Below are 27,147 nucleotides of genomic sequence, written 5' to 3'. Positions count from 1 at the left end.
CTCTGGGAGTTGAGAGAAGAGGAAGTGTTGATGGTCTCGGAGGGATCCAGTCAGTCGGCGTCAGAGAGACAGTCAGGCCCGAAGCCTCAGCAACTCACCCCTACCTTTGTGCAGTGGGATGGGCTTGATGCCAGGCTGGCCCTGGACCCCGTTCCCATTGGACCCCTTCCCCACTACATGGTTGGTGATGATTGGTGGAGTCTGGGGCCGACGCAGTAAAGGGGACATGCTCCGCCTTCTCTTCAGAGCAGCCCCCGAGTTGGGGTCCCCAGTAACACCTCTCTTCTTGCTTTGGGGACCCGTTACAAACTCATCTGCCTCATCAATCATCATCCCCTGGGATCAAGAACAAAGAAACCAAGGGGTTGTAGGCAAAAGACTTGCAAACAATAATTATGATGTCATACTTTTATCACTGTTGTTTTTGCTGATCTCTGCCGTGTGTGTGTGTATGTTTGTACCTTCTTGTCCTGTTTGAATGGGTTGCCGAAGGTGTGCAGGCGTTTGGGTTGGTCAGGGTCGATCTCTCTCAGAGGAGACGGCATCATCTTTAGATACTCCTGATAGTTGCCCATCTGAACCATGGGTATACTGTGAAGGTAGTCTAACAACCAGCACATAGTCAATGTCAAAACAAATTCATTTAATTTCAATCAGCATAAAAGCCCACTGTTGTATTCATTAAAAACATTCTTAGGATGGCTAGTATCAACAGTTCATGTGACATTTTTCCACTTCTTACATACTCTTTTCATACTGTAGTCAATAGACTGACAAGAATAATCTAACTGATGATTCATTCTTTAGATTCTAAGCCTTTGGGGAAGGGGGCACTAAGCTGACATATGGAATTTTACTATGGATCATTTAGCTGTTTGATTTGGAATTTTAGGACCTCTTTAGGTATAAATAATAATATAAAACAACGTTTTGATAAAACATAGATGTTTGCCTTTACTACTATAGCCCATAGAAACACATTGAATAACACATTCATTAATTTCAAAAAGACAGTCACAGAATAAATCATAAGAAACAAGGTTTTGAAGTGTCTGTCCTAAATCTAGGAGATATATATATATATATATTATTTTTTATCAGGAGATATATTTTTTTACACATATTTAAGCCCTTTTTTTGGGTTGGAACAAAACTACTTTCATACTTCCATTTCTTTTTAAAAACGGTACCGGTTCATTTCAGACCCATGACACGTGTGGGGTCGTAGAGCAAAAACGGAGAACACCATCATGTTCATGAGAATCTCCCCTTTCCACAATGGGGTTTGTAGTCCAAATGTTTCGGACGCTACCTAACAGAAGGTGGCACATCGTCGGTACCGACAAGTCTCCTGACACTTGGTGGGGGCCGTAGAGTAAAAGTTTTGTAGGTCAAACCATTCGGACACTACAGACGATTACACACAAAAAACTGATTTTCAGGATGTCTCATGGTCTGACAAGCACCGCTCTAGCTCTGTCACCTTTCACCACAGAGGCAGAAGTGCGACACTGGCGGGCAGATGCGGTGGATTGAGAAGCATCCAATGCAAAAAAACTGATATCTCTCGCTCAAACTGATGGATTTTGATGGGGATTTTTTTGTTATGTAACTTAGATTGACGCACCAGTGCATCAACCGACTCTAGGGGGTTAAGCAGCTTTCAAGCCTGCCTACCTTCATCTTGTCCTCTGATAAGTTTCTGAGTAGTCCTCAGAAGGTTGGAGCGCATCCGTGTCAGCTGATCTAGAAGGTTCCTCCTTGGGATGTCATAGGCGTTTCGATACGCCTGAGGCTTTAGATCCTGAAGAGATCGGAAGTAATGAGATACAGAAACCCTGTCTGCCACTTCAATCTAGGAACATCGTCTGCATCCCAAATGGAACCCTATTCACTGGGCTCTGGTCAAAAGTTGTGCACTATATATGGCATAGGGTGCCATTTGGGATACAGTTATCCTCTCAGGCATCTCAGCGTTTCACCCTGCCAGTTCTGTACCTTGTTGAGCAGTGCAATCTGAAAGCCGGCAAACTCCTTGAAGTTGATGTCTGCAAGGCGGAGGGACATCTCTCCTGTGATACCCTGCAGCAGCTGCTTGAAGTCTTTGCGGTGGGCCAGGGACAGGGTGTTGGAGTGGTTCTTCACCTTTATCCCAGTCTCTTGGGGAGCCTTCTTCCCTACAGACACGATCAGGCGATCCGACTCCATCTTTGCCTGCAGACAGAGAAAGAGACAAAGACAGGTTCTTTATTCACTAATTCACACCAGCTGGGTGTGCTCCTAAAGTGTATTCAGACCTACATAAGTGACCCTTGTAAGTTAAACACGTATCACGTTGTACAAACTTTGAAATCTATAGATATATACTAAGTCTAGGTGTGCGTCCCAAATGGCACCCTATTCCCTATATAGTGTACTACTTTGGGCCCTGGTCAAAGTAGTGCACTACATAGAGAATAGGGTGCCATTTGGGATGCTACCCAGGTGAAGGGAAGCGCCACCTGCTGGCTAAGCTTCTTTAGGTAGGAGATGACACTGTAGCTGAGGCCACAGTCCATGTTGTCGGAGATGAGGTTGGGTGCTCCCATCATTCGCAGTGCCTTCTTCAATGGCTGTATGGAAACACAGAGAGAGCACATAGAGAAAGTGCATCACCATCAAACAAACATGAAATACATAAAGCACATATGGATACAAATATATATTTACATATATGACATTGACCAAGAACAGTACATTACCAAGAGAAAGTAAGGAGGCATGGTCTTCAGGTAGATCTCAAAGGCCTGCCGCCACTTTAGGTTTGGCTTCAGTTTGTGCACTTTAAACAGGTCATCTGTGAAGACAGCAGGGTTGGGGGTTGGGAAGAGGAAAAAGACCCGAGACAAAATACAAAATAACCTTAAGACCAATATATCAAAATAATCTACACAAAACTGGGTATTTTTTATTTATTTAATTGAAATACATACATTTGCACGTAGCAGCCTTAAATAAGTCATAAAACAACCTGTGACCTTCGGCTTACACGAACAGTACCAATAGCCGAGTTCATATATTGTTAGTCTTCAGAACTTTGTGGCCCCTATTACTCAACATACACTGCATTGGTGTCAGAAATGAGATTCCATACCTTACCATGAATATCATGTAATCAGAGGTGCAGATGGAGGCATAAAGGGGTTTGATATAAAGTTGAGGTACAGGACTCACTTCCCAAATGACAGAGTGTAGTGATAGTATGGCAATATCAAAAAACAAGAGTTCACTTCCACCTTTGGGACCATCACGGCATTATCCTCACTCCTCCTCCACCAACACCTCTCAGGGCAACACGATAGGGACCTAACATTTCTTAAACAAATGCAGCAAATTTGGGGTAATATGGGGTATCAAAATTCTGAAGCATTATAATATATTTTTAAAATACAAAATACCATTCTCTGAAGTATGTTCTTACAAATACATTGTGATTTTGGTCAGGTACTCAGGCCTACCAAATACATGGTGATTTTGGTCAGGTACTCAGGCCTTCCAAATACATGGGGATATTGGTCAGGTACTCAGGCCTTCCAAATACATGGGGATTTTAGTCAGAACCTCAGGCCTTCCAAATACATGGGGATATTGGTCAGGTACTCAGGCCTTCCAAATACATGGGGATTTTAGTCAGAACCTCAGGCCTTCCAAATACATTGGGATTTTAGTCAGGTACTCAGGCCTTCCAAATACATGGGGACTTTACTCAGGTACTCAGGCCTTCCAAATACATGGTAATTTTGGTCAGGTACTCAGGCCTACCAAATACATGGGGATTTTAGTCCGGTACTCAGGCCTTCCAAATACATGGGGATATTGGTCAGGTTCTCAGGCCTTCCAAATACATGGTGATTTTAGTCAGAACCTAAGGCCTTCCAAATACATGGGGATTTTGGTCAGGTATTTAGGCCTTCCAAATACATGGGGATTTTGCTCAGGTACTCAGGCCTTCCAAATACATGGGGATTTTAGTCAGAACCTCAGGCCTTCCAAATACATGGGGATATTTGTCAGGTACTCAAACCTTCCAAATACATGATGATTTTAGTCAGGAATTCAGGCCTTCCAAATACATGGGGATTTTAGTTCGGTTCTCAGGCCTTCCAAATACACAGGGATTTTGGTCAGGTACTCAGGCCTTCCAAATACATGGTAATTTTGGTCAGGTATTAAGGCCTTCCAAATACATGGGGATTTTGGTCAGGTACTCAGGCCTTCCAAATACATGGGGATTTTGGACAGCTACCCAGGCCTTCCAAATACATGGGGATTTTGGTCAGGTACTCAGGTCTTCCAAATACATGGGGATTTTGGACAGCTACCCAGGCCTTCCAAATACATGGGGAGTTGGGTCAGGTACTCAGGCCTTCCAAATACATGGTGATTTTAGTCAGGTACTCAGGCCTTCCAAATACATGGGGAGTTGGGTCAGGTACTCAGGCCTTCCAAATAAATTGTGATTTTAGTCAGGTACTCAGGCCTTCCAAATACATGGGGAGTTGGGTCAGGTACTCAGGCCTTCCAAATACATGGGGATTTTAGTCAGGTACTCAGGCCTTCCAAATACATGGGAAGTTGGGTCAGGTACTCAGGCCTTCCAAATACATGGGGATTTTAGTCAGGTACTCAGGCCTTCCAAATACATGGGGAGTTGGTTCAGGTACTCAGGCCTTCCAAATACATGGGGATTTTAGTCAGGTACTCAGGCCTTCCAAATACATGGGGATTTTGGTCAGGTACTCAGGCCTTCCAAATACATGGGGATTTTGGACAGCTACCCAGGCCTTCCAAATACATGGGGATTTTGGTCAGGTACTCAGGTCTTCCAAATACATGGTGATTTTAGTCAGGTTCTCAGGCCTTCCAAATACATGGTGATTTTTGTCAGGTACTCAGGCCTTCCAAATACATGGGGATTTTTGTCAGGTACTCAGGCCTTCCAAATACATGGTAATTCTGGTCAGCTACTCAGGCCTTCCAAATACATGGGGAGTTGGGTCAGGTACTCAGGCCTTCCAAATACATGGTGATTTTAGTCAGGTACTCAGGCCTTCCAAATACATGGGGAGTTGGGTCAGGTACTCAGGCCTTCCAAATACATGGTGATTTTAGTCAGGTACTCAGGCCTTCCAAATACATGGGGAGTTGGGTCAGGTACTCAGGCCTTCCAAATACATGGGGATTTTAGTCAGGTACTCAGGCCTTCCAAATACATGGGAAGTTGGGTCAGGTACTCAGGCCTTCCAAATACATGGGGAGTTGGGTCAGGTACTCAGGCCTTCCAAATACATGGGGAATTTAGTCAGGTACTCAGGCCTTCCAAATACATGGTGATTTTTGTCAGGTTCTCAGGCCTTCCAAATACATGGGGATTTTTGTCAGGTACTCAGGCCTTCCAAATACATGGTAATTCTGGTCAGCTACTCAGGCCTTCCATATACATGGTGATTTTGGTCAGGTACTCAGGCCTTCCAAATATATGGTGATTTTAGTCAGGTACTCAGTCCTTCCAAATACATGGGGAGTTGGGTCAGGTACTCAGGCCTTCCAAATACATGGTGATTTTAGTCAGGTACTCAGGCCTTCCAAATACATGGGGAGTTGGGTCAGGTACTCAGGCCTTCCAAATAAATTGTGATTTTAGTCAGGTACTCAGGCCTTCCAAATACATGGGGAGTTGGGTCAGGTACTCAGGCCTTCCAAATACATGGGGAGTTGGGTCAGGTACTCAGGCCTTCCAAATACATGGGGATTTTAGTCAGGTACTCAGGCCTTCCAAATACATGGGAAGTTGGGTCAGGTACTCAGGCCTTCCAAATACATGGGGAGTTGGGTCAGGTACTCAGGCCTTCCAAATACATGGGGAATTTAGTCAGGTACTCAGGCCTTCCAAATACATGGGGATTTTGGTCAGGTACTCAGGCCTTCCAAATACATGGGGATTTTGGGCAGCTACCCAGGCCTTCCAAATACATGGGGATTTTGGTCAGGTACTCAGGTCTTCCAAATACATGGTGATTTTAGTCAGGTTCTCAGGCCTTCCAAATACATGGTGATTTTTGTCAGGTACTCAGGCCTTCCAAATACATGGGGATTTTTGTCAGGTACTCAGGCCTTCCAAATACATGGTAATTCTGGTCAGCTACTCAGGCCTTCCAAATACATGGGGAGTTGGGTCAGGTACTCAGGCCTTCCAAATACATGGTGATTTTAGTCAGGTACTCAGGCCTTCCAAATACATGGGGAGTTGGGTCAGGTACTCAGGCCTTCCAAATACATGGTGATTTTAGTCAGGTACTCAGGCCTTCCAAATACATGGGGAGTTGGGTCAGGTACTCAGGCCTTCCAAATACATGGGGATTTTAGTCAGGTACTCAGGCCTTCCAAATACATGGGAAGTTGGGTCAGGTACTCAGGCCTTCCAAATACATGGGGAGTTGGGTCAGGTACTCAGGCCTTCCAAATACATGGGGAATTTAGTCAGGTACTCAGGCCTTCCAAATACATGGGGATTTTGGTCAGGTACTCAGGCCTTCCAAATACATGGGGATTTTGGGCAGCTACCCAGGCCTTCCAAATACATGGGGATTTTGGTCAGGTACTCAGGTCTTCCAAATACATGGGGATTTTAGTCAGGTACTCAGGCCTTCCAAATACATGGTAATTCTGGTCAGCTACTCAGGCCTTCCATATACATGGTGATTTTGGTCAGGTACTCAGGCCTTCCAAATATATGGTGATTTTAGTCAGGTACTCAGTCCTTCCAAATACATGGGGAGTTGGGTCAGGTACTCAGGCCTTCCAAATACATGGTGATTTTAGTCAGGTACTCAGGCCTTCCAAATACATGGGGAGTTGGGTCAGGTACTCAGGCCTTCCAAATACATGGTGATTTTAGTCAGGTACTCAGGCCTTCCAAATACATGGTGATTTTTGTCAGGTACTCAGGCCTTCCAAATACATGGGGATTTTTGTCAGGTACTCAGGCCTTCCATATACATGGTGATTTTGGTCATGTACTCAGGCCTTCCATATACATGGTGATTTTGGTCAGGTACTCAGGCCTTCCAAATATATGGTGATTTTGGTCAGGTACTCAGGCCTTCCAAATATATGGTGATTTTAGTCAGGTACTCAGGCCTTCCAAATACATGGGGAGTTGGGTCAGGTACTCAGGCCTTCCAAATACATGGTGATTTTAGTCAGGTACTCAGGCCTTCCAAATACATGGGGAGTTGGGTCAGGTACTCAGGCCTTCCAAATACATGGTGATTTTAGTCAGGTACTCAGGCCTTCCAAATACATGGGAAGTTGGGCCAGGTACTGAGGCCTTCCAAATACATGGGGATTTTAGTCAGGTACTCAGGCCTTCCAAATACATGGGAAGTTGGGTCAGGTACTCAGGCCTTCCAAATACATGGGGATTTTAGTCAGGTACTCAGGCCTTCCAAATACATGGTGATTTTAGTCAGGTACTCAGGCCTTCAAAATACATGCTGATTTGGGTCAGGTACTCAGGACTTCCAAATAGATGGGGATGTTGGTCAGGTACTCAGGCCTTCCAAATACATGGGGATTTTGGTCAGAACCTCAGGCCTTCCAAATACATGGGGATTTTGGTCAGGTACTCAGGCCTTCCAAATACATGGGGATTTTGGTCAGGTTCTAAGGCCGTTCAAATACATGGGGATTTTAGTAAGGTACTCAGGCCTTCCAAATACATGGGGATTTTAGTCAGGTACTCAGGCCTTCAAAATACATGCTGATTTTGGTCAGGTACTCAGGACTTCCAAATAGATGGGGATGTTGGTCAGGTACTCAGGCCTTCCAAATACATGGGGATTTTAGTTCGGTTCTCAGGCCTTCCAAATACACAGGGATTTTGGTCAGGTCTCAGGCCTTCCAAATACATGGGGATTTTAGTCAGGTACTCAGGCCTTCCAAATACATGGTGATTTTGGTCAGAACCTCAGGCCTTCCAAATACATGGGGATTTTGGTCAGGTACTCAGGCCTTCCAAATACATGGGGATTTTGGTCAGGTTCTCAGGCCGTTCAAATACATGGGGATTTTAGTAAGGTACTCAGGCCTTCCAAATACATGGGGATTTTAGTCAGGTACTCCGGCCTTCCAAATACATGAGGATTTTAGTCAGGTACTCAGGCCTCCAAACACAAAGGACAAAATACTCAAAAGTAATTTAAATACCTATTTCAAATACATGTAACAGAAACACCCCAGAAATGTCGCTAATGTATGACTGTTACAGCTTCAGCATAGAAGACATCCACAATCTCACTTACCAAGGAGTGGCAAAACAACTGGGTAGTTGTAAGGCATGACGAAGAGGTTGACACAGGAGAGAGTGGTGCTGGCCTTCAGGTAGCCAAAGGGCTGGGCTAGGTCACTGTGCTTTCCACTACTGTTCACAAAGACCTGCAGGGAAAGAGACAGAGAGAGAGAGAATTGGGGGAGACAGCAAGAGAGTGAGAGAGAGACAGATAGAGAGAGAGAGAGACAGAGAGAGGGGAGGGGAGACAGTGAGAGGGGAGAAACAGGAAGAAAGAGAGACAAAGAGACAGAGAGACAGGGGGGGCAGTGAGGAGGGTAGAGAAAGAGAGAGAGACAGAGAGAGAGAGGGGAGCGAGAGACAGAGAGAAAATGAGAAAGAGAGAGAGAGAGAAAGAGAGAGCATGAGAGAGGGGGGTGGCGAGCGAGAGACAGAGAGAAACAGAGAGAGAAAGAGAGCGAGAGAGAGAGAGAAAGGGGGAGCGAGAGAGAGAGGAACAGAGAAGGAAAAAGAGAGAGGCAGAGAGAAAATGAGAAAGAGAGAGCATGAGAGAGGGGGGTGGCGAGCGAGAGACAGAGAGAAACAGAGAGAGAAAGAGAGCGTGAGAGAGAGAGAGAGAGAGAGAAAGGGGGAGCGAGAGAGAGAGGAACAGAGAAGGAAAAAGAGAGAGGCAGAGAGAGAGAGCAAGTGAGAGAGAGAGGGCTCAGCACAAACAACATCCCACAGCATAAGTAGAAATACAAACACCATAACTCCTTGAGGTTGTATGTGGGAGTATTTCTCCTACCTGCCAGCACATGTGTGGGGACTTCCTCTCCAGGATATACTGGGTGAGTGGCGAGGGCTCCAGTTCGTACTTGTCAAAGGGCAGCTTGTCAATCACCATGGGCTCACAGTCCACACAGGTGAAACGCACCATGGGGTGGGCAGAGCGAGGAGGCTATTGGTGGGCAAAGGGAGAGAATGACAGAGAACATTTAGAGCATTTCATACAATGTTGTCCTTGTTGAGGAGAAATAAACATCCTGAAACTATACCAATGTCATGTCGACACCACAGGAACTACTGTGTGTGTGGGTGGGGTGGGGGTGGGGGTGGGGGGGGGGGTTGAAAAAGGGAGTAGAGACAGAACATTAAACAGTAGGATGGAGCTGGCAGACTCTAGTCAGTCAGCATCCACCCTGACCCTCTGTCCTTGGCACTGCCCCAGTAACACTACAGATAGTCAATATACAGAGGGAAAGAAAAACAGAGAGAGAGTCCTAGGCAAACTTCACCCCCAGTTTTTGGCAATAAAGACACAGTGAGGAGCAATCATTCACAGGATGCCAAGGGCCAGGACTACAGATCTCAGAGGCCAGGACTACAGGTCCCAGAGGACCAGGACGATGTCAGGTCTCAGAGGCCAGGACTACAGGTCCCAGAGGGCCATGACTACAGGTCCCAGAAGGCAGGACAACTATAGGTCCCAGAGGGCCAGGACAACTATAGGTCCCAGAGGGCCAGGACAACTATAGGTCCCAGAGGGCCAGGACAACTATAGGTCCCAGAGGGCCAGGACAACTATAGGACCCAGAGGGCCAGGACAACTATAGGTCCCAGAGGGCCAGGACAACTATAGATCCCAGAGGGCCAGGACAACTATAGATCCCAGAGGGCCAGGACAACTATAGGTCCCAGAGGGCCAGGACAACTATAGGTCCTAGAGGGCCAGGACAACTATAGGTCCCAGAGGGCCAGGACAACTATAGGTCCCAGAGGGCCAGGACAACTATAGGTCCCAGAGGGCCAGGACAACTATAGGTCCCAGAGGGACAGGACAACTACAGGTCCCAGATGCCAGAACAACTACAGGTCCCAGAGGCCAGGACAACTACAGGTCCCAGAGGCCAGGACAACTACAGGTCCCAGGGTGCAACAGTGCAGAGCCACATTTAACACCAAGTACTGGATTTAAGAGGAGCATAATGCTTAACTCTCATCCTCTTTCACATGACCCATTAACTGACTGCTTAATAATCACACAAACAATATCTTAGTATTTCAAAATGGAGGGACTAATGAGCTTGCGTTAGTGTTACTGCATCAGTAACTGTGGGGTTAATGGCATCTTCTCACCAGAGCGGGGGAGTTCTGGTCCGGCCAGAAGGACTCGGGGATGGGCCAGTGGCCTACAGGCACCCCTGTCTTGGGGTTGGGTCGCACGTAGATGAGCTTGTGGCAGCTGTGCCAGGGCTGTGGGCTGAAGGACAACACGGGCCGGCTCGGGTCAACCATACCATCTGTAGAACCAAACAACAACAACATGCAGTGTCCATTTCTCAACCGAACACAAACAGAAGAACAGCCACAGGTCCGAAGCAGCTGTTCGGAACACATCAGTCAAGCGCTGTCAGAGAGAGTCACCTTGAGACCATCAGAGGACACTTCATCAGTGACACACATAGTCATACACAAGAAGTTAGAGCGCATTCCTGTTATCACATACCTTCGCCTACCAGAGGCGGATCTGGCCCTGTCTTTTCAAAGTTGATGACGACACCACTCAGAACCTTCTGGACCAGAGAGTCCAGACACTGGTTCAGCATCCTCTGAGTCCGTACACAGTATGACCGACCTGGAGAAAGAAAGAGTAGGAGGGATGAAGAACAAAGACAGAGAGATGGAGAAGACCTGTTATTAAGGGCTATAATGATACCAGTTTTGCAATATCTTTTCCATGACAAAAATTAAAACAAGAAGCAGTTATTTTGTCCTCTAAAAAACGTCTGTATGTAAATTATTGTGTGACTCTAGATGACAACATAACGATGTTTGTTTCCAACATTAGGGCTGTTTCCTAAAGAGGTTAAATCCGCTTCGTGTTTTGTTTCCTTGCCATGATACTAAGGAGTATGGTGATACCGGTATCGTCCCGGCATAGTGTTATTCTGCATGTACACTCTCAGTCAAAAGTTTGGACACCTAGTTATTCAAGGGTTTTTCTTTATTTTTACTATTTTCTACATTGTAGAATAATAGTGAAGACATCAAAACTATGAGATAACGCATATGGAATCATGTAGTAACTAAAAAGTGCTTAACAAATCAAAGTATATTTTAGATTCTTCAAATTAGACACCCTTTGCCTTGATGACAGCTTTACACACTCTTGGCATTCTCTCAACCAGCTTCACCTGGAATACTTTTCCAACAGTCTTGAAGGAGTTCCCACATATGCTGAGCACTTTTTGGCTGCTTTTCATTCACTCTGCGGTCCAACTCGTCCCAAACCATCTCAATTGGGTTGAGGTCGGGTGATTGCGGAGGCCAGGTCATCTGATGCAGCACTCCATCACTCTCCTTCTTGGTCAAATAGCCCTTACACAGCCTGGAGGTGTGTTGGGTCATTGTCCTGTTGAAAAACAAATGATAGTCCCACTAAGCCCAAACCAGCTGGGATGGTGTATTGCTGCAGAATGGTAGCCATGCTGGTTAAGTGTGCCTTGAATTCTAAATAAGTCACAGACAGTGTCATCAGCAAAGCACCCCCACGCCATCACACCTCCTCCTCCATGCTTCACAGTGGGAACCACACATGCGGAGATCATCTGTTCACCTACTCTTGAGTCTCACAAAGATATGGCGGTCGGACCCAAAAATCTCAAATTTGGACGCATCAGACCAAATGAAAGATATCCACCGGTCTAATGTCCATTGCTCATGTTTCTTGGCCCAAGCAAATCTCTTCTTCTTATTGGTGTCCTTTAGTAGTGGTTTCTTTGCAGCAATTCGACCATGAAGGCCTGATTCACGCAGTCTCCTCTGAATAGTTGATGTTGAGATGTGTCTCTTTCTTGAACTCTGTGAAGCATATATTTGGGCTGCAATTTATGAGGCTTGTAACTCTAATGAACTTATCCTGTGCAGCAGAGGTAACTCTGGGTCTTCCTTTCCTGTAGCGGTCCTCATGAGAGCCAGTTTCATCATAGCGCTTGATGGTTTTTGAGACTGCACTTGAAGAAACTTTCAAAGTTCTTTACATTTTCAGGATTGACTAACCTTCATGTCTTAAAGTAATGATGGACTGTTGTTTCTCTTTGCTTATTTGAGCTGTTCTTGCCATAATATGGACTTGGTCTTTTACCAAATAGGGCTATCTTCTCTATACCACCCCTACCTTGTCACAACACAACTGACTGGCTCAAACGCATTAAGAATGAAAGAAATTCCACAAATTAACTTTTAACAAGGCACACCTGTTAATTGAAATACATTCCAGGTGACTACCTCATGAAGCTGGTTGAGAGAATGCCGAGGGTGTGCAAAGCTGTCATCAAGGCAAAGGGTGGCTACTTTGAAGAATCTCAAATATAAAATATATTTAGATTTGTTTAACACTTTTTGGTTACTACATGATTCCATGTGTGTTATTTTATAGTTGTGATGTCTTCACTATTATTCAACAATTTAGAAAATAGCAAAAGAAAAACCCTGGAATGAGTAGGTGTGTCCAAACTTTTGACTAGTACTCTATATCTTCCAGAAAGTAGTTGCAGATTTAATTTCCAGTCTCTAGAAACATTGCACATGTTAAATGATACATAGGCTGGACCCTGAAGAAGGTACTCTGTGCCCAAATGTTGGTTGACCCATTAAATTGTTGAGAGCATATATAGACTGTGACCTTGTGTCTGTGTTTTTATACATTACACATTTTGACATCACAACAGACACAGTCCCACCCCAGAGCCAGTTAGAATGAGTACAATGGGCGTCTCTATTGAAGTCAATGATGCCATAATAGTTGAACTGGCAGACATTTGTCAGTGTACCCATAGGGCAAGAAGTAAAAGCAGGATGTTAACTATTTCTATGGGGGGCATCCTACCTCCAGTGACCTCACACATCTGGGTGATGGCAGACTCGTCGTTGGGGACGCTGCCCAGCTGCTCGCTGTCGGGCGTGGCTGCCCCAGGGAGACGCAGCACCAGGGCGAAGAGCCGCTGGTCCCACCGGAATGGCTCCTTGGTCAGCTCACTGCCTGGCAGTGGAGAGGTCAGGGGCAGGTGAAGCTGGAGACAGGGAGAGAGGAGCACAAAGGAGGGAGAGTAGGCAACAACAAAAAAATTGACAATGTGCCCTTGAGCAAGGTACTAAACCCTAATTGTTCCTGTAAGTCGCTCTGGATAAGAGCGTCTGCTAAATGACTAAAATGTTGAATGTAGAAGTGGGGAAGATGTGAAAATTGGATTAGCATTTCATTTGTCTTGTTATTAGACTCTGGCTGGACATCTTAATTGGGCCCAGATGAGTTGTATTCTTCTTATACAGTGTAATAACGATTTAGACAATGTGAGTCATCTGAATAACATGCAGCTCATAAAGAATCATATGTCCTGGAATTCTTTGCCTGCTTCAAATGTGGGCTCTCTTTAACAGCCTCACTTACTAGCCAGGACCATAGTAGAACTCTACTGGCTGGAGAGTGAAACTGTTCCTTCTTCATTAGACCTAGCCAGGACCACAGTCCACTGCTTTTAAACCTGGGGCCATATGTATCAAGCTTCTCAGAGTAGAAGTGCTAACTTAGGATCAGTTTTTCCTTAATAAGATCACATGGACAGGGGGACCTGATCCTAGATCAGCACTTTTACTTTGAGACGCTTTATGAGCACGGCCTCTGACTTACAGTTAACCAGTCAGAGGAATGACCATTGTCCTCGCTCACCTCATCCGGCACCCCAGAGGTGTGAGTCAGCTTGTTCCCATCCGTGATGGTGATGATCACCGAAGGCTCCAGAAAGAACGGGTTACGGCCCTGAGGATAGACAGGGAAGTTCATGGGTTAAAAACCTTTTTGCTGTTGGTCAGGCTGAGAGATTATTGTTGTTTTGGTACTCTGTGAGGACAGAGGCTCCTTCCCTGGACTACATACAACAGTGGAGGCTGCTGAGGGGAGGACAGCTCATACTAATGGCTGGAATGGAGCCAATGGAATCAAACACATGAAAACTATGCGATTGATATATTTGATACCATTCCACAAATTCCGCTCCAGCCATTACCACAAACCCGTCCTCCCCAATTAAGGTGCCATCAACCTTCTGTGATATACAATACAACTTTATTGTCCAGATGTTCCAGAGAACCACTAAATATTGTCTTGTGTTCTCAGCCCCCCACCACCAGACACCAAACAGACAGTTGAGACGAGTACAGGGTTGTGGGGTTAAGTGCCTTGCTCAAAGGCCCAACAGTAGGGGAATGTCTTGAGGGTGTGAACCCAGAGTAGCCCTCAAGTTGCCAGATTAATTCCGCCCCTTTTCTAGCGCCCGGCCCGGGAATCGAACCGGACACCTTTAGGCTACAGGTCCAACTCCTTAGCTGCTGAGCTTCCTACCGCCAGCCTTCTCTTATTTACACACAAACACAAACACACTATCAAGATTTTTTTAGATATATATGTTTTATTGAACCTTTATTTAACATGGCAAGTCAGTTAAGAACACATTCTTATTTACAATGACGGCCTACCGAGGAACAGTAGGTTAACTGCCTTGTTCAGGGGCAGAACGGCAGACTTTTACCTTGTCAGCTCGGGGATTCGATCCAGCAACCTTTCGGTTACTGGCCCACCGCTCTAACCACTATGCTACCTGCAGAGAAAGACTAAGAAGATTTACATACTCCCGATGTTCATCGCTAGCCTAGCCCTAATGGTCTAATATTGCTCATATTGGCTGATTGGCTAATATACACAAATACATACACAAACTGAATATTCCTCAAATATATATGCACTGTATTGCATGCTATTGTACACAATGCTTGTGCATAATAATACGTTGAAAAAAGTTAACTATTGCCTGATATTCCATAGGATATTTTGGGGGAAATACATGCTATTTCTATGACCTGGGTGATGTACTTTATACTAAAGTATGTTATATTTAAAGGTGTAGAGGGTTGAGTGTCAGGAATACCTGTCCATAGTTGTCGATGCCAGAGACAAGGCGGTTTAGGTTGAGTAGGTCAAAGGCCGCGCGGAGAGCGTGACCCAGAGTTGTCAGTCCAGACGCCTGCAGGTTCTTCAGTTCACTCATAAACGTGGCATGGTTCTCCTTCCAGCCCGCCTGAAATACACACAGGGATAGTGTGTCACACACACACACACACACACACACACACACACACACACACACACACACACACACACCACATGAAGGGAATGCAATACATTGCATACTCAGGCAGACAGAGGGAGTCTTGCGTCATCACAATACACTGCATGATCAACCCACATAAACACCAGTCATGAAAGTGGACACAACATACACACGCTCACTCTTACACACACATACACAGACAGTATTACATTACATTGACCCCAGAGCACAGAGGCATGTTTGCACGCACAAACAAACACACTGACTCATATTAATCATATTAGTGCTGGGTTAAAGACAACCACACACTGTCTCATATTAAACATATTAGTGCTGGGTTAAAGACAACCACAGGCTGACTCACATTAAACATATTAGTGCTGGGTTAAAGACAACCACACACTGACTCACATTAAACACATTAGTGCTGGGTTAAAGACAACCACACACTGACTCACATTAAACATATTAGTGCTGGGTTAAAGACAACTACACACTGACTCACATTAAACATATTAGTGCTGGGTTAAAGACAACCACACACTGACTCACATTAAACATATTAGTGCTGGGTTAAAGACAACTACACACTGACTCATATTAAACATATTAGTGCTGGGTTAAAGACAACCACAAACTGACTCATATTAAACACATTAGTGCTGGGTTAAAGACAACTACACCCTGACTCACATTAAACATATTAGTGCTGGGTTAAAGACAACTACACACTGACTCACATTAAACATATTAGTGCTGGGTTAAAGACAACTACACACTGACTCACATTAAAACATATTAGTGCTGGGTTAAAGACAACTACACACTGACTCACATTAAACATATTAGTGCTGGGTTAAAGACAACTACACACTGACTCACATTAAACATATTAGTGCTGGGTTAAAGACAACTACACACTGACTCACATTAAACATATTAGTGCTGGGTTAAAGACAACTACACACTGACTCACATTAAACATATTAGTGCTGGGTTAAAGACAACCACAAACTGACTCACATTAAACATATTAGTGCTGGGTTAAAGACAACTACACACTGACTCACATTAAACATATTAGTGCTGGGTTAAAGACAACCACAAACTGACTCACATTAAACATATTAGTGCTGGGTTAAAGACATATAGTAAAAGCTCCATACTCATATAGGCTAAAGAAAATATGTATTATCACAACAGATGAAAGATATTTATCATACATTAGGCTTTATATTAAAGGGTTAGTTCACCCAAATGACAAAACACTAACTGGTTCCTTACCCTGGAAGCAGTCTATGGACAAGGTATGACAGCAATACATGCTTTGGTTTAGTTTTAGCTGGCACACTTTCCACATGCTCACGTTTAAGCATTTGTGGCACAAATCCCATTCAAGTCATGGGACCAAAATTAGCATTTTTCACGGATCATGTTAAAATCATCTATAAGTGACTTTGCTGAGCCACAAGCTAATTTGGATATGATGCGCAAAAAAATGCTAATATCGGTCCCTTGACGTAAATGGGATTTGTGCCAAAAATGCTAAAACGTTAGCATGTGGAAACAGTGCCAGGGAAACTAAAACCAAAGCATGGATTGCTGTCCATAGAATACTTACACGGTAAGGAAACCAGTGTGTAATTTTGTAATTTAGGTAAACTATCCCTTTAAATAATATGTTTATGATCCTATGAAGCTACGAGATTACATCTTCCTTAGGTTATGCCTTTAGAGTGCTTGGTTTGAAAATGGTAGGTCTATTTGTAATGTAGAAAATATCTCAGAAAACACAAAGTAATGGCCACTATTGGCTCTTGCTGAAGCACTTCCTGAAGCTGCTCATCCCATGAGACCAGGGCTTTCATATGAGACCAGGCCTTTCCTATGAGACCAGGGCTTTCCCACGAGACCAGGGCTTTCCCGCGAGACCAGGGCTTTCCCACGAGACCGGGGCTTTCCCGTAGGAGAGCAGCCTAGTAGGGGAGTGTGAGTGAGTGGCTGCTTTCGCTCTTTCCTCCACTGAGGTCAAGTACCTTGCTGTTACAGCATTATGCTTAATCTACGGATGACCTGCAGGCTTACCAGCCCCACCGTAAGCGGTACCATGCTTCCTAAAGAGAGTGAGGAGGAGAAGGAGGAAGAGAGAAATAGAGGGTGGGAGTTTGGAGGTGACATGGACACTGAGCAGGAAATACAACAGGACAGAGTTGGCTTAACTTTTAAGTGTTTGTAGTCCTTGGATACAAGGCATAAGTTATTATATCTAACCTCTAGATTGTGTGTACTCCAATGTACTTATGAAGTAGTGAAAAATAGCATAAAACAATGCTAAAGCAATTGTATATGTGAAGTAGCACGTTGCATTCCTTCACTGTAGAAGAAATGCAATTGGCCCAGCATCATCCGGGTTTGGCAGCTGTAGGCCATCATTGTCAATAAGAATTTGTTCTTAACAGACTTGCCGAGTTAAATAAAGGTTGAACAAAAATAAATAAATAAAGAAGGCTGTAGAAGTTAAGACAAAATCCTACTGGCAGGTTGTAGAACTGAAGAAAAAAAACTACTGTCAGGCTGTAGAACTGAAGACAAAACTCGACTGGCAGGCTGTAGAACTGAAGACAAAGCCCTACTGGTAGGCTGTAGAACTGAAGACAAAACTCGACTGGCAGGCTGTAGAACTGAAGACAAAGCCCTACTGGCAGGCTGTAGAACTGAATACAAAGCCCTACTGGCAGGCTGTAGAACTGAAGAGAAATCCCTACTGGTAGGCTGTAGAACTGAAGACAAAGCCCTACTGGCAGGCTGTAGAACTGAAAACAACGCCCTACTGGCAGGCTGTAGAACTAAAGACAAAGCCCTACTGGCAGGCTGTAGAACTAAAGACAAAGCCCTACTGGCAGGCTGTAGAACTAAAGACAAAGCCCTACTGGCAGGCTGTAGAACGGAAAACAAAGCCCTACTGGCAGGCTATAGAACTGAAGACAAAGCCCTTACCGGTAGGCTGTAGAACTGAAGACAAAGCCTTACTGGCAGGCCGTAGAACTGAAGACAAAACTCGACTGGCAGGCTGCAGAACTGAAGACAAAGCCTTACTGGCAGGCTGTAGAACTGAAGAAAAAGAACTACTGTCAGGCTGTAGAACTGAAGACAAAACTCGACTGGCAGGTTGTAGAACTGAAGAAAAAAAACTACTGTCAGGTTGTAGAACTGAAGACAAAACTCGACTGGCAGGCTGTAGAACTGAAGACAAAGCCCTACTGGTAGGCTGTAGAACTGAAGACAAAACTCGACTGGCAGGCTGTAGAACTGAATACAAAGCCCTACTGGCAGGCTGTAGAACTAAAGACAAAGCCCTACTGGCAGGCTGTAGAACTAAAGACAAAGCCCTACTGGCAGGCTGTAGAACTAAAGACAAAGCCCTACTGGCAGGCTGTAGAACGGAAAACAAAGCCCTACTGGCAGGCTATAGAACTGAAGACAAAGCTCTACCGGTAGGCTGTAGAACTGAAGACAAAGCCTTACTGGCAGGCCGTAGAACTGAAGACAAAGCCCTACTGGCAGGCTGTAGAACTGAAGACAAAGCCCTACTGGTAAGCTGTAGAACTGAAGACAAAGCCCTACTGGTAGGCTGTAGAACTGAAGACAAAGCCCTACTGGTAGGCTGTAGAACTGAAGACAAAGCCCTACTGGCAGGCTGTAGAACTGAAGACAAAGCCCTACTGGTAAGCTGTAGAACTGAAGACAAAGCCCTACTGGCAGGCCGTAGAACTGAAGACAAAGCCCTACTGGCAGGCTGTAGAACTGAAGACAAAGCCCTACTGGTAAGCTGTAGAACTGAAGACAAATCCCTACTGGCAGGCCGTAGAACTGAAGACAAAGCCCTACTGGCAGGCTGTAGAACTGAAGACAAAGCCCTACTGGTAGGCTGTAGAACTGAAGACAAAGCCCTACTGGTAAGCTGTAGAACTGAAGACAAAGCCCTACTGGTAGGCTGTAGAACTGAAGACAAAGCCCTACTGGCAGGCTGTAGAACTGAAGACAAAGCCCTACTGGCAGGCTGTAGAACTGAAGACAAAGCCCTACTGGCAGGCCGTAGAACTGAAGACAAAGCCCTACTGGCAGGCCGTAGAACTCTTAACTCGCACTCAATAATTCAAACGAAAGAGTAATTCAATTTTACCTGCCCAACCTTCTTTCCCCCCCTCCAAATCAACAATTCATTATAGGCTGTATAAGTGTGCAACCAGAGTCCCTTGTTTTAAGACAACCTTGTCTGGTGGGTGGGGTGGGAAAGGGAGGGAAAACAGGTGGAGGGAGACATGAAAAAGAGTGAAAGAGGGTCAAGGATGTATGCTTTAGAAAAAAAATTGCTCCACTATGCTGATGTTGTTTGGGGAAGGGTTAGGATATTGAGACTGGTTTGTCAACATTATATTGTGGTAGGCTATTTATTTGTGGGCTGCGCTTCATGCCATGTGGTGAAACAGGAATACAACATGACACAAGACATAGAGCTAGCCTATAGCACTGACATCATCGTCTTCAAATGTCTCTCGGCAACCCAGACACCGAGTTAGAGTGCTAAGAAAAAGACAACATCAAATTCACAATGAAAAAAGTGATTACATCATCATTAATGATTTATTATCAAAAACTGTTATATGTACTTGTGTCTGTATATAGCTAAGCCCCCCCACCCCCAATTTAACAGTGGTAGTCTATGAGCCAGGGTATAGCAGCTGAATATAGCTAGGTCCCCCCACCCCCGGTAGAACAGTGGCAGTCTATGAGCCAGGATACAGCAGCTGGGGCCTAGGCTAAGTCATGCTGGGTTCCTGCACATACTGAGTGCAGGACAGGAGACCGCTTTCCATAAACAGACAGATAACAACTTGTTCCACGCAAAAGCCCAGTTATGAGAAAGCAGACTCCTATAAATAAAAAACATTAAGTTCCCATGATCCTTTAGTTAAGGAGCAGAACCAAAATGTGCCAGGTTGAAGGCACGTGATGAGGTCTTGATTCATGGAACTTGAGCAGGCAAGACAGCACCACCAGAAAGAACCAATACCCATTCAGTAGAATGGAAAAAGAAAGCATCATGTCATTGTGCATTTCTGACTCAGAAGGGTGGTGATGAACTAACTGGTCATGAGAGCAGGAGATGAGAGCAGTGTGAGCATGGTAGAAATCAGAGCTATCACTGCAGTGAAAGCTAGGCTGCTTAACAAGCCCAAAGAGCTGTGATCATATGGAAGGCAAAGGGAAGGGGTCACAGACTCACAGCCAGTGAAGCGGAGTTGGTTTCAGACACGAGTGCAGATAGTGCTATTACTATTAGGATGTGTGGCCCTAAACCAGAATCCCATAAGAAAAGGGCAGAAGTCTTCCTTATATGCATATTGTATTACTGAATGACAGCCCTGGATGTACCGGTCAGGCATGTGAATGACAGCCCTGGATGTACCGGTCAGGCATGTGAATGACAGCCCTGGATGTACCGGTCAGGCATGTGAATGACAGCCCTGGATGTACCGGTCAGACATGTGAATGACAGCCCTGGATGTACCGGTCAGGCATGTGAATGACAGCCATGGATGTACCGGTCAGGCATGTGAATGACAGCCCTGGATGTACCGGTCAGGCATGTGAATGACAGCCCTGGATGTACCGGTCAGACATGTGAATGACAGCCCTGGATGTACCGGTCAGACATGTGTATGACAGCCCTGGATGTACCGGTCAGACATGTGTATGACAGCCCTGGATGTACCGGTCAGACATGTGAATGACAGCCCTGGATGTACCGGTCAGACATGTGAATGACAGCCCTGGATGTACCGGTCAGACATGTGTATGACAGCCCTGGATGTACCGGTCAGACATGTGAATGACAGCCCTGGATGTACCGGTCAGACATGTGAATGACAGCCCTGGATGTACCGGTCAGACATGTGTATGACAGCCCTGGATGTACCGGTCAGACATGTGTATGACAGCCCTGGATGTACCGGTCAGACATGTGTATGACAGCCCTGGATGTACCGGTCAGACATGTGAATGACAGCCCTGGATTTACCGGTCAGACATGTGAATGACAGCCCTGGATTTACCGGTCAGACATGTGAATGACAGCCCTGGATGTACCGGTCAGACATGTGTATGACAGCCCTGGATGTACCGGTCAGACATGTGTATGACAGCCCTGGATGTACCGGTCAGACATGTGAATGACAGCCCTGGATGTACCGGTCAGACATGTGTATGACAGCCCTGGATGTACCGGTCAGACATGTGTATGACAGCCCTGGATGTACCGGTCAGACATGTGTATGACAGCCCTGGATGTACCGGTCAGACATGTGAATGACAGCCCTGGATGTACCGGTCAGACATGTGTATGACAGCCCTGGATGTACCGGTCAGACATGTGAATGACAGCCCTGGATGTACCGGTCAGACATGTGTATGACAGAACCTGGATGTACCGGTCAGACATGTGAATGACAGCCCTGGATGTACCGGTCAGACATGTGTATGACAGCCCTGGATGTACCGGTCAGACATGTGAATGACAGCCCTGGATGTACCGGTCAGACATGTGTATGACAGCCCTGAATGTACCGGTCAGACATGTGTATGACAGCCCTGGATGTACCGGTCAGACATGTGAATGACAGCCCTGGATGTACTGGTCAGACATGTGTATGACAGCCCTGGATGTACCGGTCAGACACGTGAATGACAGCCCTGGATGTACCGGTCAGACATGTGAATGACAGCCCTGGATGTACCGGTCAGGCATGTGAATGACAGCCCTGGATGTACCGGTCAGACACGTGAATGACAGCCCTGGATGTACCGGTCAGACACGTGAATGACAGCCCTGGATGTACCGGTCAGACATGTGAATGACAGCCCTGGATGTACCGGTCAGACATGTGAATGACAGCCCTGGATGTACCGGTCAGACATGTGAATGACAGCCCTGGATGTACCGGTCAGGCATGTGAATGACAGCCCTGGATGTACCGGTCAGACACGTGAATGACAGCCCTGGATGTACCGGTCAGACACGTGAATGACAGCCCTGGATGTACCGGTCAGACATGTGAATGACAGCCCTGGATGTACCGGTCAGACATGTGAATGACAGCCCTGGATGTACTGGTCAGACATGTGAATGACAGCCCTGGATGTACCGGTCAGACATGTGAATGACAGCCCTGGATGTCCCGGTCAGACATGTGTAAACACAAGCCTGAATGATTATAACACAATGTTAAACATTTGGAGTCATTTCACGTAAAGACTGCCTTTTGCATCCCTTTGTTATTTAATTTTAAAAGCCTGTTATATTAAATGAAGTGGCCTGTAATATAGACCACGTGGATAATTCAATTAATCAGATTTTTAAAATATGAATAACGACTTGCTAAAATGCCAAAATTCAGCATATTGACATGTCCCCCCATGCACCTTCTGTGACTTCCAGGAAAATTGTAACCCACTTAACCCTAACATTTCCAAAGGTTTTAACTATCATTATATAGTTATCTGGTTGCTTTGACAAAGTCTTTCCTGAACATTATATCTATTTCATGTGATTAGTGATTCATTTGCGTCTGTCCTTATTACATGAAGTGAACTCTCGTTTTAATGTGGTGAAACTATTCCTTTTACAAAATGTTTTTTCAAAAGAAACATTGAACATCTAATAGTCAAATCATAGTGTAAAAGCAGGTACATTTTTTGGCCATTTTGTGATGGAAAACTGAGTGGGTTGAGTATAACACGTCAACCCTGTTACCCATAGATAGACCGGCTAGAAATGTTTTAACAATGAACTCAATTGCCACTCCTTGTTGAACACAACAAGACAACAAGACTCCATTCCTCCTGTAACAAGGGGATTTATAGCTGATTTAAGATTAAATTGTCAACCCTTTTACGGTCAACCCTGTCACGTTTTTTTATGAAGTTGAACATGTGCTCTTTTTGACAGAACGTGGATGAACTGCTTCAGCATGCATAGCGTACACACAGTACACATCTCCTGCCTAATAACATGTCATGCTAGAGAGGAAAGGAGTGTGAAAATGAAAAAAAATCCAAGTGAGAAAAGTAATGTCAGCGCTGGGGCAGGAGGAGGAAGAGGAAGAGAAGAATGACCTTCCTCTCGACGGTCCAGGAACGGGACAACAAGTGAACTCAGGGGGAGGAGGAAAAGACAGCATTGTCTTTATCCAGCAGCGTCTCCATGGAACTCCTCTCTTATTGGTGGCTGAATAGCTTATGAATAATAAAACAGGGCTAAACAGCCACACTGCTCAGTAGAAGTGCAGAAGTTCAGTAGTCAGATTCCATCTCGCACCAGGCAATGTAGGCAAGACATTACAGGCGGGGTTATTGTTGGGCAAAATCTGTTTGTCTGGTTGTCAAAACCTAACACAGGGAGGAGCTTTCTCTCCAAAGTGCCTAGAAAAAAATTCAGTAGACATGCAGTTAGCTAGTTATTTTCCAGAACGCTTAGCACTTCTGCTTTTGAATAGTTTCATCAAAAGTCCCTTGATAATAATCCATTAATATGCAACAAATCAGGAAAAATGCCCTCAAGGAAAATTCTGAAGACAATTAGGCTTTATAGGCCTATCTGGTAATTTAATACAGAAACAGAACCTGAACAAGCTCTGACACCAAGGAATGTGAAATGGAATAGCTAATGAACCACCACCTATCCTTGGATGGAGAGGAAGAAGACCTGGAGAAGGAGGAGGCGATATGTGTATGCATTGGAGGGAGGGGGGTGTAGAAAAGCCCTGGGAGGATGTCTGGCCACCTGCCAGAGAGACAAAGCTAATGAAGTGCCAGGGAATAAGCCACTCTACAGTACTGTCACTGTCAAACCACAAAACTACAGCAGCATACACTGATGCAGGCACACCTTCTGCACATCGGCAACGTTGCACATGAAAGAAGCAACAATGCAGTTTCATACACTTGGCCTTTACACATTCATTATAACATAGGCTACATGCAATGCACTTCAGCACTACTCATTTGACTATTATACAAAATATGTGCCCATCCCCAACAAGAGTGCATGAATAGACATGTGACAGTGAATTCATATAGGATTAATACATGGTTATCTTAAGATGAATGCACTAACTGTAAGTCATTCTGGATAAGAGTGTCTGCTAAAAGACTAAAATGTAAAAATGCTGTCAGATACTTGACAGCAAGTTAGCCCCAACTGCTTATTCATGTTCCTAAGTCTGGTGTAATGTTACACTGACATCCCAATGATAAAGCTAGCTGCTGCAGTGACTGCATGATTCATATGGGTTCATTCGAACAGTCACATCTAATTGTTTTGTAAACTGAGAGAACTTGTCATTGAAATATTATTTCCATGTTTGAGAGCGTTGGTGTTAGCTGCCACTCACATACACTAAAATGGAGAACATATTTCACTCCATATTTTCCTGCTTTGGGGCAGAGTTGAATTGGATATCAAAACAAATCAAATTTTATTTGTCACATGCCTTATAAACAACATGTGTAAACTAACAGTGGAATGTTAATTTACGGGCCGTTCCCAAATTGCAGAGTGAAAAAAATTGAGAAATAATAGAAAAGGTAAAACATGTAATAATAGAATTAATAATAAATACACAATGAGTAACGATAACTTGGTTATATACACGGGGTACCAGTACTGAGTCGATGTGCAGGGGTACGAGGTAATTGAAGTAGATATGTACATATAGGTAGAGATAAAGTAACTAGGCAACAAGATAGATAACAAACAGTAGTAACAGCAGCATATGTGATGAGTCAAAAAGAGTTAGTGCAAAAAAGAGTCAATGCAGATAGTCCGGGTAGCTATTGGTCAACTATTTAGTAGTCTTATGGGGGTAGAAGCTGTTCAGGGTCCTGTTGGTTCCAGACTTAGTGCACCGGTACTGCTTGCACGGTGGTGGCAGAAAGAACAGTCTATAACTACCCATAAGGAGTCATATGTGCTTATGTGCCTATGCCACACTATTACATGACATTTGATTTGCTAAAATTTGATTTGATTATGTAAACATTACTACCTGCTGCCTCTGCCTGTTGCTTAATTATTGGCATGGGTTAGGATGTTTTATTTTTATATAAGAAAAGGGACCCTGTTTATACTACGAATGCAAGGCTGAGGGTGGGGGCATTGGGAAATGGTCATCTCTATCCTGATCCTTGAGACCTCCCTATCCTAACCTTTAACCTTCACATTAACCATTTTAATGATGATGGTGTGTATACAGACTGGGGGTGGTTATGATGTTGACACTTTATAAGGGCATTTGATCATTATGCAGTTATGATAGTGTAAACTACAGAATGGGCACCTTACGGTGTAAACTCAGATTTAGGTGAAAATATTGAGTGTCGTGTGAACATTATCATGTTCTATGATAAAGGAGGTTTTATCAAATCAAATAAGTTTGAGTCGCCCAGTCCACATTGGCCAATGCGAGTGCATAGAGTTCAGCCACAGAACGAATGCAACAAGAGGACTCGTGAAGAGGTGCAGGCCAGTTGACCAATCCAGGATGAGTTAGCCCACAGAAATAGAGACGTCACGATAGATAATATATCTCTCCGCCTCCATCTCAGCGCCCGAGAGCTCTCCCAACACAAAAGCAAAATGTCCGCCATGTTCAGAGGCAGCGCTGCACCGGTCTGCGGATATTTTTGACAAAAATTTGCCGTTTTCGCCACCGGGAGGCCGCCCAACCCGCAGCTACAAACCAGAGGGACAGTAAAGTCTCACTGCCAGCAAAATATCCGCGCCTTAATCACATATAAAACAATTTAACAGTATTTATTTACCTTAACTCCGTATGGTGGATCATCGAATGTAACTAGCATGTACCTGTCGCCTCTACTAGCCGGGTCTCGGGCACGCAGCTGTTAAAGAAAACGAAACAATACATGTTAATTTCGACTGAATATGTCAAAGGGACCCTCAACACTATCAAGGCAAATAGTAAGCTGAAAAAAATTGCGGTAAAATTATTCTTTACCTTCATAAAGATCTCAACCGCGCCTTTAGCAATGTCCAGATACGTCGTACCCAAATAAGTGCGCTGATTCATAGAAGCGGACGTGTCTATCAGGAAAAGTAAAATAGGCATCTTAAATGTATAGATATATAGCTATATGCTTTCTAAAATACCTATTATCGTCATATGACCTATCTTGCGGCCGGGGCATGCATATATGTGTGTATATTTTTTTGTAATAATCAGACCCCCCCCAAAAGAGGGTCGTACAGCCACCCCTTGCCGCTGCCTGACTCTATCTGTCTTTCCTAAGCACTGCTGGGTTAGCGCTGTTAGAGAAGTTATCTTCCGAACAGAGTGAAACGCCTTCCTTTCACCGCTGCGACCGTATTGGTTGAGCCTGACCACAGTGGCCACTCCCTGCCGTGCATAAATATGTAATAATGAGGTCGAGATGGTTTCTCGGTTCTTGTTCTGCTAAGCAGAGGATCATTCAGAGAGGGGATACATGTACTGTTGCAAGAAGATACATTAATACAAATATTGATGATATGGCCACTCTATTCTGCATAGTATAACGTTGTAATGACTTCACATACATACAACATATACTAAA

At 44.7% G+C, this 27,147-nt stretch overlaps 1 protein-coding gene across 2 annotated transcripts in view; it reads right to left on the bottom strand.

Annotated features, from left to right (window-relative positions):
- ints6l (integrator complex subunit 6 like) overlaps nucleotides 1-26,841 on the bottom strand; it is a 30,371-nt gene extending 3,530 nt beyond the window's left edge. The window contains exons 1-15 of one of the 2 annotated variants that reach the window (XM_031789797.1): nucleotides 26,553-26,841; nucleotides 26,359-26,436; nucleotides 15,295-15,444; nucleotides 14,040-14,129; nucleotides 13,200-13,383; nucleotides 10,818-10,946; nucleotides 10,448-10,611; nucleotides 9,117-9,269; nucleotides 8,343-8,475; nucleotides 2,742-2,836; nucleotides 2,502-2,612; nucleotides 1,999-2,214; nucleotides 1,678-1,804; nucleotides 462-604; nucleotides 99-336 (exon numbers count right to left, since the gene is read on the bottom strand). In XM_031789797.1, coding sequence (XP_031645657.1) covers nucleotides 99-336; nucleotides 462-604; nucleotides 1,678-1,804; nucleotides 1,999-2,214; nucleotides 2,502-2,612; nucleotides 2,742-2,836; nucleotides 8,343-8,475; nucleotides 9,117-9,269; nucleotides 10,448-10,611; nucleotides 10,818-10,946; nucleotides 13,200-13,383; nucleotides 14,040-14,129; nucleotides 15,295-15,444; nucleotides 26,359-26,436; nucleotides 26,553-26,663 — 2,122 coding nt within the window. In that variant the 5' untranslated portion in view covers nucleotides 26,664-26,841. The remainder of the gene's footprint in view (nucleotides 1-98; nucleotides 337-461; nucleotides 605-1,677; nucleotides 1,805-1,998; nucleotides 2,215-2,501; nucleotides 2,613-2,741; nucleotides 2,837-8,342; nucleotides 8,476-9,116; nucleotides 9,270-10,447; nucleotides 10,612-10,817; nucleotides 10,947-13,199; nucleotides 13,384-14,039; nucleotides 14,130-15,294; nucleotides 15,445-26,358; nucleotides 26,437-26,552) is intronic. The other variant, XM_020502068.2, reaches the window with a different exon arrangement.
- Nucleotides 26,842-27,147: the final 306 nt, after the last annotated feature.

This window comes from Oncorhynchus kisutch, linkage group LG15 (genome assembly GCF_002021735.2).
Source record: "Oncorhynchus kisutch isolate 150728-3 linkage group LG15, Okis_V2, whole genome shotgun sequence".
Classification (NCBI taxonomy): Eukaryota; Metazoa; Chordata; class Actinopteri; order Salmoniformes; family Salmonidae; genus Oncorhynchus; species Oncorhynchus kisutch.
Note: the sequence above shows the minus strand (reverse complement) of the source record. Positions and strands in the feature narration are given on the sequence as shown.